We start from the raw sequence: 9,448 nt of genomic DNA, 5'->3' as shown, positions 1-9,448 counted from the left end.
CCAATTCCCTTTTCTAAATGGCACCAAACAACATAGTAAGCATCATATATGTATAAAATCAAAGACAAAGAAGGTCTTTCTGATCATAAACGGGAGCTCCAGGTCTTTGGGTGGGGATGTGGACAAGGTAGGAGTGGGTCCAAACACATAGAAAGGCGAGCTTCTCGAATAAGGCCTTTCTCCTGCAGAGCTCTCCAGACTTGGGAACACTGCCGCCCTTTCAGCTCCCGAAGGGTCGGCTAGTGGGGGCCACGGGGGTCCTCCCTGGTCAGCCCACCGCCCGCCAGACCACGGGAAATGGCAACTTAGCACCCCCACGAGTGACACTTTCCAGGGAGCTCTTCGCTCCTTTGTTCCCTCGCCATTAATTTTCCGCATACAGCAACCAAAGTCACAGAGTAGCCCTGTCCCGGGAGAAGCGGATAGCTGTGTCCTCTCCGGGAGCCCTACACGGGTTCCACTGCCCACTTGCCGCGAAGGCCTTGGACGGCCCGAAGGCTGGAAGTGGGTGTTCCCCAGAGCGAGCCGGTGGCAGCGGCTGGCCGAACCGAAAGGGCGAAGCAGCAGCTCCTGCGGCCGCGGCACGTACGGCCTCGCCTGGACAGGAAGTGGGCGACTGTCCCTCCCGCCCCTCGGGCCCGGCGACGACTTCGGGGGACACGGAGGCGGGCGTGACGCGCACGCGTCGCGGGGTCCTGATTGGCAGGTCCGGGGAGCCGTCCGCACGCACTGGTCCTGCCTGGGGACAGGGCAGGCTCCGCGTCGGGGTGGGGGGGCAGGTGGGCAGTGTGGTCGTCAGCCTGGGCTGCGGCGCATGCGCCTTGAGGCTTCCCAGCTGCCCCCGCGTCGGTTTCCGGCGCCTCGATCTGGCGACGGAACTGGGAACGCGTGGGCGACTTTGGGAGGTGAGTGTCCCGGCGCGAGGGCCGGGGAGGGGGCCGCGGTGCACGGAGAGCGCGCGCGGGCCGGGACCCCGAGGCGGAGATCCCAGCCGGCACGCCGGCGGGGAGTGCGGGCCGAGTCGGGGCGTCCCCTGCGCCGCGTCGGGCGGACACCCCGCTGCGCGTCCATCCTCCGCCCTTCGACTGGCTGCTGGCGGGGCGCGGGGCTCCGCCCGGCCCGCGTCCCCCGCTGCCGCGTCCGCTCAGCGACCCTGGTGAGTCCCCGGCCTCTCGGGAGGAGGAGGACAGCGTTGGGGGCGACGGAGATGGAAACCCACGGGGTGCTCAGCGTGGCGTAGGGAAGGTCTGCAGACGAATGAAATGCACCCCTTGGGGACCGGCTAGGGAACTGGCGCACATCCCTGTCTGCCGGGCGCCTCCTGGCCCCACCTTGCAGAAGCGGTGCTAGCAAGGCGGGTCAGATGTCACACTGGAAACAGCTCTCTGCGGGTTTGCAGCCACAACGGAAATCTCACAACCGAACTCAATCCCGGCCCGCCACCCAGTGTAGTGCTTCTGAGATCGCCAGTCTTTCCTGAAGCCCGCCCTCTCAGCCTTCTGGCCAGCGCCTAACCCACAGCGCCACCAGGCCTGCGACATACACAGCAGGAAGCTTTCCTTTTTCAGAGGCTGGGTTGTAGAAAGGGCTTGATGCCCCGCTCACTAAACGTTGGCCTTTCCAGCCCACTAGAAGTACCTGAAAAGACAGGCTTGGGGATCCCCTTACAAAAGGCTTGAAAACCCCGGGGCACAGTTCATCCACTGACTTGCCAGGTGATTGAGTTACCCAGGACTGCCTGTAACATGCCACAGGGGGTCACACATTCAAGGTCTCACATTAAAGTAGCCAGAAGTCCTAGCATCTGTGTGCTCAGCAGTTCTTGGCATCGATAACCCCTTGGCTTTGTCTAGAAAGATACTGGTAGAGACCCCTTGATTGCTATACTTTCTTGGTTAAAAACGAAGCCCCTTTTTCCATGCTCTTTTGAAGTAATGGAGGCCATGCCACAGGAAGCTGCGTGGCATCACTGTGTGGCCTGAACAAGGGGGTTGCATCCCACCCTAAACTCCTGAGAACCGAGTGACCACCTCCTCTGGGATGTTTGCCAAGACTCAAAACCAATCTCTGTCATCTGGTGCACAGTGACCCGCTATAGGGACTCTTCACAAGAGTAGAGTGACTCGTCTTCCTCCTGGTGGCCTTGAATCACCTAACATGCAGTGCCACCAAGGCCCTTTCAGGATGGTTACAGGGGACAGTTCAGTCCTTAACAGAAACTAACAATACTAAATTTCTGTATTGCCTGAGCCACTCCCCCTACCACCACCTCCGTTTGTATTTTTAAACTGTAAGATAAAAGTGGTGTATTTGAAAACCCAAAATCCATGCCATTCACGATGATGGGAAGGGGTAGTGACTTAAGGAACAAACATGGCTCGGACAATTGGGGCCTGATCCATTTTCGAAAATAGGCATTTTGAGATTTCAGAAAGATCTTCTCAGTCTGAAATGGGATCTGGGGCAACACTCCCTAGTCAGACACGTCAGGACAAGTGCTGTGTGAGATGACGTCTCTGAAGTCCAACATAGACTTGCAGACCAAAGGGAACAGACTGGAGGTTCCCAAGGGCGGGTGGATGGGTGGGTGGGCAGGCAAGGGTGTGAGGATGAAGAAGACCAGAGGCCGGACAGATAGCAACTTCAGTGAATGGGCTGCTAGAGAGCCCTGAGAAGAAGAGAGCGAAGGAAAGAGGTGGGGTAGACTATGGAGTGGGGCGCTTTGATGAGTGATTTCAACTGGTGACTGCAGTACTGATGGACTGAATTGTCAGCCTCCTGCCTAATGCACAATGGAAAATTCCCTTTAAGAAATAGACACCTCTAATAAAATAAAATAAAAGAAATAAAAGAAATAGACACCTCTACTAAACAGCCGTTATGGAAGTGTCCGGTGAAGCTGGACCTCAAGAACCAGCCTTGTCTCCACCTTCGACAGGTGCACTCTTGCCTCTTCTCAAGGCAGTGCTCCTTTTAGTTGAAAGAGCCTCGCGTTTTCTCTCTAACCCGCTTCTGCCTGACGAAGCTTCTGACGTTCACAGGTCTGACTTGTTTTTAAATGTGAATTCGGCGAAGGTTTGCATTTCAGGTCATCCAGTGTGTATTCGACAACTTAACCTGTTATCAACCTTCCCCACAGCTTGCTCTGTAATGCAGAGAGAATCCCATCTATTGGAAGTACCGCTCGATGGCTTTTTCCAAGCAGAACAGACATTACTATCTCTGTCCAAAAATACATGGCCCATTGCTGTTGAGTGGGCTGAACGGAAAGTGTAAATTTTCTCCTCTGAGAAGGGCAGAATGGGGCTGCCAGATGAGTTAGCTTCGATTGGGTGGTGCAGAGAGGCAGGGATAAGCCTGGGATCGGGGCTTCGGGGCTGACGCTGAGGGGCTGGATCAGCAGGAGAGACGGTCCCATGAAAGCCATGCTCTGAAGGACGAGGGGGGAGAGGTGCTAGCCGAAGGCGCTCTGCCAGCCCAGCTGGAGCCCGATGCTGTGGCCTCACGGAGAAAGGATTCTTAATGACTCTTGAAGGAATCACTTGTTTTTCTGGTTTCTGGCCCCAAAACCATGCAAAAAAAAAGATGTAAAAGGGATGGAGAGAAGAGAGTGGTAAAGGGGGCTGCATCCTGGGGTGAGGGTATCAGGGCAACTTGCCAGCCCCGACTGGACCCAGGAGGAGTGACCAGGGCAGAGCTAAAGAAGAGCCAACCACAGGAAACCTGCCTCCCAGGGACACCACCCATGGAGTAGACACTGATGCTGTCCGTCGGATGGGAACTGGGGTCTGCGAAGAGACGGTGCCTGCTCAGGTTGACCTTTGGCCTGCTGCTAGTCTCCTGGTCTGGAGTTTATTTTTCGCCTTCCTGGGTAGGAGGGAAAGACACAGGGAGGGCCCTGGGAGCACTGGAGAGGGTAAATGCTAAGGTGGGGAGACCAGACCTCTGAGGAGTTTTCTTCTGTCCAACCTGGGTCTCAGGTAACTCCTGGTGTGCCAGCCAAACAGACTCAGGCAGGCGTTCCTGCCCGAACCAGCAGCCTGGGCAGCAGTGGTATCCGAGCGCCTGGGCTGAAGCCCTCACCCAGCACAGCTGTGTGCCCTTAGCTGGCCTCTAGTCCCTCTGCACCTGCCTTCCTGAGTCCATGGTCCCTGGGAGACAGCATGGCATGGAGACATGAGGACTCACTGGGACACAGCTGGCTTGACCTCCACTGCCACGCAGAGGGTGGTGGTTCGCACCCACCAGCAGCTCCACAGACTCAAGGCCTGGCACTCTGCTTCAGGCAAGGTGACAGGCAAGACAGCTCCACAGAGCAGCTGTCGCTGACCCATGGGGCTACCCTGAGCTGGAACCAACTGGAGGACAACAGTCTCTTTTCTGTGGGGACACCCCTTCTGGGCCCCCGGCGCCTGGGCTGTGGGCAGGCTGGATGCAGCTGTGTCTTCTTCCGGGCTTTCCTGTCCTTGCTGGGAGAGCCAGATACTCAAGAGTCCTCAGGGAGCAGAGGCCCAGAGTGGGACAGAGCTGCCCTGGGCTCTGGTGTGCGTTTGTCCTGACACCTTCGGTTGCTGTGGCTGCCGGCACCCCTCCCCCCCCACCCCCAGTGCCCACAGGGCTGCCTCTCCTAGGTTCCAGGTCCCCATCATCCTTGTGGAGAGATGCTTTCCGAGTCAGAGGAGACGGTGCCTTTGGGAGTGGCTCAGGAGTCACCTCAGCCCAAGAAGGAGCCTGAAGAGCCACACCCCGAGGGGACATCCCAGGAGGAAGGGGCTCGCAGCACTCGCAAGTGGCCGCCCCTGAAGCGTGGCTCCAGGGAGAAGAGCCTCCTGTCTGGCAGAGGTGGAGGAGTGGGGTGGGTGGCGGGTGGTGAGCAGGTGGGGGCTTGAGCGAGGGGTGAGCAGAGTGGCTTCCCAGGGGATGGGGAGACAAGGGTCCTGGCTCGTGGGCACCCCTGCCTGGCAGAAGTCTCCCTGCATAGCTTCAGAGTGCAGTTGGAGGGGCTGTGGAGGTCCCAGGAGGCCAAGTTGGGGAATCCTTGGATGGGGTTGCAGAGCCCAGGTGGGGTCCCCTGCTGCCCCTTCCTGTCTGAGGCTCCCTGTGCTCCCCCAGCCCGCCCCTCCCCGCAGGCCCCGGCCCTTTCCCGGGAGGGGAGAACTCGAGACCGCCAGATGGCCGCAGCACTGCTCACTGCCTGGTCCCAGGTGAGTGTGCCCTCTGCCCCAGCCATGGGGGCCCAGCTCCCACCCCCCCCGCCCATAATAGGTGCTGCCTTCACTGAGAACACCCGGAGCCACCAACCGGTCCTATGGGGCTGGCCCATTGCAAGGCCACCCAGGAAGGGCCGAGGCCGTCTCCAAGTGACCTCCCTCTTTAGTCTGACAGCTGGGAGGACTGTGTGTGGCGCTCAGGACTGGAGGTGTGGCCCCAGAGGACGCTCTGTACCCTCTTGTTCTGCACAGCCACCATAGTTCTCATCCCTCCTCATGTGTGCACGCGTGAGCACATGCACACACATGCGTGCACACACGCACAGCGGATGCTTTGAACGCCTGTGTCCACATCTGGGGGTAGGCTCTGTTCAGTGCGTTTGAATCTGGGCTTTCACCACCAAAAGTCACACCATGGGGTCCCTTTCCCCATCCCCATGCCGTGGCCTGGACCGTGATGTGACCGTTCCTCTCTTTCAGATGCCGGTGACCTTTGAGGATGTGGCTTTGTATCTCTCCCAGGAGGAGTGGGGCCGCCTGGACCACGAGCAGCGGCGCATGTACAGAGACGCCCTGCAGAAGAGGAGCAAGCGCGGTGAGCGGCCTGGAGGGCCCACTCTGCTTACATAGCTTCCCCCAACCCCACCTGCCCCCAGTGCATCTCTGGAACTTTCTGGGTTAATGACCACATGTTTCTCACTAATGTGGCCCCTGCTGTCCAGATAGGCTTTTGAATTCTTGAAATATGGCCAGTGAAACCTAGGGTCTCCTTGTATTTCATTGTCGTCAGGTTTCAGTAGCCACACGTGGTTGGTGGTGGGCACATTACTCCAATACTGACTTCATCCCGCCTTCCCACAATCCTCCTGGAAGCCGCATTGCAGATGTGTCTGCCAGAGCAGAAATCCTGGCCTCAGCCCCAGTCTCGGAGCAGCGCCTCAGCCCCTCTCACAGGCTTTTGTTCCTGGCACCGTGTCAGCCTTGGGCTCTGGACCACAGAGTTTCAGATTCACGTCCTAGGCTGGCGTGAGGTTGATGGGGGATCTTGAGTATCTTCCTCTGCTCAGCGCTCCTGGGGCAGTCAGGGACAGGGCAGTCCCTGTGGTGGGTTGCACAGGCTCCTGGCCCTCCAGCTACCCAGTAGGGCCAGCCTGGAGAGTATCTCTGAGGAGGACTGCCGTCCTGCTGAAAGTGGTGTTTAAAAAGATGCTTTCTGGTGGGTCCAGTGGCCACAGCAGCAAAGCGTAGGCTATCACAGTCTTGTCTCCGCCTGAAATCAAGGGGCTGGATTTGTTCTTAAAGCTCTGCAGACATGCTGTCTTTTTCCCAAATCAATGCCCCCAAGACAAAGCCACCCTGGAAAGGGACTTTCTGCTCCTCTGTCACCATGCCCCCTTCAATTTGTGTCTCACCCTTTGTGGGTGGGGCTTCTCTCTGGTGCTGGGTGGTCGCACAAGTCCCATGACCGAGCCTGTGTCTCTCTCCGGCCAGGCTTTCCCATCAGCAGGTCTCTCTGGGCCTCCCAAGGGCAGCGGAAGGGCGAGGCCTCAAGCTCCAGCCGGCAGAGAGGAGACGAGGAGAAGGCAACCACGTGCACAGGTGAAGTGTGAAGGGGGTGTGCTTATCCTGCTCTGTGCCCTAGAACCCACCTCCCCTTTTCTCCGAACCCCTCACTGGATGCCCTCTTTTCCCAGAAGCCATGGAGGTGGACAAGGAGGCCTCAGGTGAGGCCTCAGCCGACCTTGAGGACATGAAGCCCTTCAGATCCAAGGCTGGCAAAGCCCTGGAGGGGGCCCTGAAGTCTGGGCAGGCCACAGCCAGCAGCCTGGGCTCAGGGCAGGCCGAGGACGAAGGGCCGCCTGAAACTCAGGGGCAGGTGAAACCCACCTCGCCAGCCCCCAGCTTCCCAGAGACGAGGGAAGGTAGTGTGGCCAAGCAGCAGCTCAGTGAGGAGCAAGGCTCCCCCTCCCGCCCTGAGAACAGTGAAGGTGAGGTGCTCACCACCATCGTTGGGGAAGGCGAGGAGGCACTGCAGGGCCCGCTTGGGGACCACCTGGAGGAGGAGAAGCGTCTGGAGGAAGAGAGCAAGCCACCCCCCCCTCCCAGGAGCAATGCCAAGAAGATCCACAAGTGCGACCAGTGCGGCAAGATCTTCAGCAACCGCTCCAACCTCAACGCCCACAGGCGCATCCACACGGGCGAGAAGCCTTACGGCTGCTCCGAGTGCGGCAAGTGCTTCAGCCACAGCTCCCACCTCACCTCGCACCAGCGGATGCACCTGGGCATCCGGCCCTACTCCTGCCTGCTCTGCGGCAAGAGCTTCACCCGCAACTCCACGCTCATCCAGCACGAGCGCATCCACACCGGCGAGAAGCCCTTCGTGTGCGACCAGTGCGCCAAACCCTTTGCCCGCCGCTCGGACCTGGTGGCCCACCAGAGCGTCCACACGGGCATCAAGCCCTACAAGTGCCCCTTCTGCAGCAAGTGCTTCACGCAGAACTCGGCCCTGGTCACCCACCAGCGCATCCACACGGGCATCATGCCCTACCCCTGCCCCGAGTGCGGCAAGGGCTTCAGCCATCCCTCCAACCTCCTGGCTCACATCCGCATCCACACCGGCGAGAAGCCCTTCCACTGCCACTGCGGCAAGAACTTCAACCACAGCTCCCACCTCAGTGCCCACCAGCGCACCCACCACGGCGTCCGGCCCTTCTCCTGCCTCATTTGTGGCAAGAGCTTCAGCCGCCGCTCCAACCTGCACCAGCACGAGAAAACCCACGCCACGGGGGCAGGGGCGCTGGCGGCATCCCCAGCTTCTGCAGCCAAGGAGGCTGAGAAAGGGAGCCAGGGTCCGGAGGAAGAGCCAGAGCAGAAGGAGCAAGGAGGGCCTGGGGAGGGCAGCGGGGAGACAGCAGGCCTGGCATCCAAGGTGAAAACCAAGGTGGAACCGGGGCTGGAGGAGCCAGAGGAGGAGGAGCTGGGGCGAGAGGAGCACACCCCTTAGTTCAAATGAAAGGCCTTCGCATAGAAGAGGTGGCCTGCGGTGTGTCTCAGGGGCCCTCTGGGGAGGTGGAGCATGAGACCCTCGGCCTTTGCTTGCAGGGTAGCATCCTCCCCTCCAGCCTTGAGACCCCTCTGGAGCCCCTTCCAGAGCGAGGGGATCAGGCCCCCCTGCAGAGGCATCTATGCATACAGGCTTCCAATCAGAAGCCAGCCCATCCCTGCCAGGGCAGGAGTTGGGGACCCGGAAAGGGTCCTGCTTGCACCCACAGCCCTCACCCTGGAAGCGTATCGAGCCCAGGCCTTCCCTTGGCTCTGCTCCTTGGAGGAGATGTCATCTTGGAAATGTCCCTATTTCAAGTTAACCACCTCTCTGTCTGCCTTGCTCTGGGGACCCCATTGTGTGAGTGGCATTGTCCATCTGCGTCCACTCTGACTTGGCCACCTCCTGCGAGGAGTCTTCATTGCCCAGGGTCACTGTCCCTGCTGGCCCATCCTAGGCAGCTGTGAGCTTCCTCCACCACTTCTCGGCCTCATCCCACGTGTCCTCTGTCATTTGCTTACCTGCCCCTGCCTGGCTCCGTCACTTCCTAGTAGTCCCTTGGGTTCCCACCGCCGCAGCTTGTATCCCCTTCTCTAACTTTGTACGTGTGCAGGGTGCATTCAGCTCGGACACCAACTGACCTGCAGAAAACCTGTACCAGGGAAGCCACTGCGGCCCCACATGTCCCCAAGGGCCACTGAGTCAGAAGGCCCAAGGATTGGCCAGAACCCTGTTTACTGGCAGTTCTTGCTGGCACAGTAGCTGGAAGAGGGCACCGCCGAGAATAGCACTAACAGCTGTAGACCGAGTTGCGCAGCAGCAGGTAGAGGGCCGAGAACTGCCTGTGGGTTGCCCCTGGTGTCCACACAGCTGTGGTCTGTGCGGGTTATCATCCCAACTGTAGATAAACAGGTGAGTAAGCCAAGACCCCACCCCACCCCCCAAATCATTCGCTTGGAGCAGTGGAAGCCGACATTTGCTCCAGGTCTGCTGTTCAGTCCTGGAGGAATGTGTGGAATACTGGTGCCTGCGCTCCGGGACACCCAGCTAAGCTCCCTGCTGTTCAATAAAACGTTCTTGCAGGCAAAGGTCTGGACCTTCAAACACTGGCTGGGGTGAGGGCTGTGGACACCAGGAAGCCTGTGGGCTGAGTGGAGCCTGGGAAGTCTCATACATCTAGGGCTGGGGAGGAAAT

At 59.2% G+C, this 9,448-nt stretch overlaps 1 protein-coding gene across 3 annotated transcripts; it reads left to right on the top strand.

The window, feature by feature from the left end:
• The first annotated feature begins 788 nt into the window (after nt 1-788).
• LOC142462478 (uncharacterized) lies at nt 789-9,341 on the top strand. Of its 3 annotated transcripts, none has more exons than XM_075564397.1 (6): nt 789-905; nt 4,632-4,842; nt 5,113-5,204; nt 5,691-5,805; nt 6,702-6,809; nt 6,908-9,341. In XM_075564397.1, exons 2-6 carry the CDS (start codon nt 4,662-4,664, stop codon nt 8,212-8,214), a joined length of 1,803 nt encoding a protein of 600 aa, XP_075420512.1. In that variant the 5' UTR covers nt 789-905; nt 4,632-4,661; the 3' UTR covers nt 8,215-9,341. The 3 variants fall into 3 exon arrangements, with proteins under 3 accessions (XP_075420512.1, XP_075420511.1, XP_075420513.1); XM_075564396.1 differs by having other exon boundaries at nt 6,905-9,341; XM_075564398.1 differs by lacking the exon at nt 789-905 and adding an exon at nt 912-1,156 and having other exon boundaries at nt 6,905-9,341.
• The last annotated feature ends 107 nt before the right edge of the window (nt 9,342-9,448 follow it).

The sequence above is a fragment of the Tenrec ecaudatus genome, chromosome 12 (genome assembly GCF_050624435.1).
Source record: "Tenrec ecaudatus isolate mTenEca1 chromosome 12, mTenEca1.hap1, whole genome shotgun sequence".
NCBI classification, from domain to species: Eukaryota; Metazoa; Chordata; class Mammalia; order Afrosoricida; family Tenrecidae; genus Tenrec; species Tenrec ecaudatus.
Note: the sequence above shows the minus strand (reverse complement) of the source record. Positions and strands in the feature narration are given on the sequence as shown.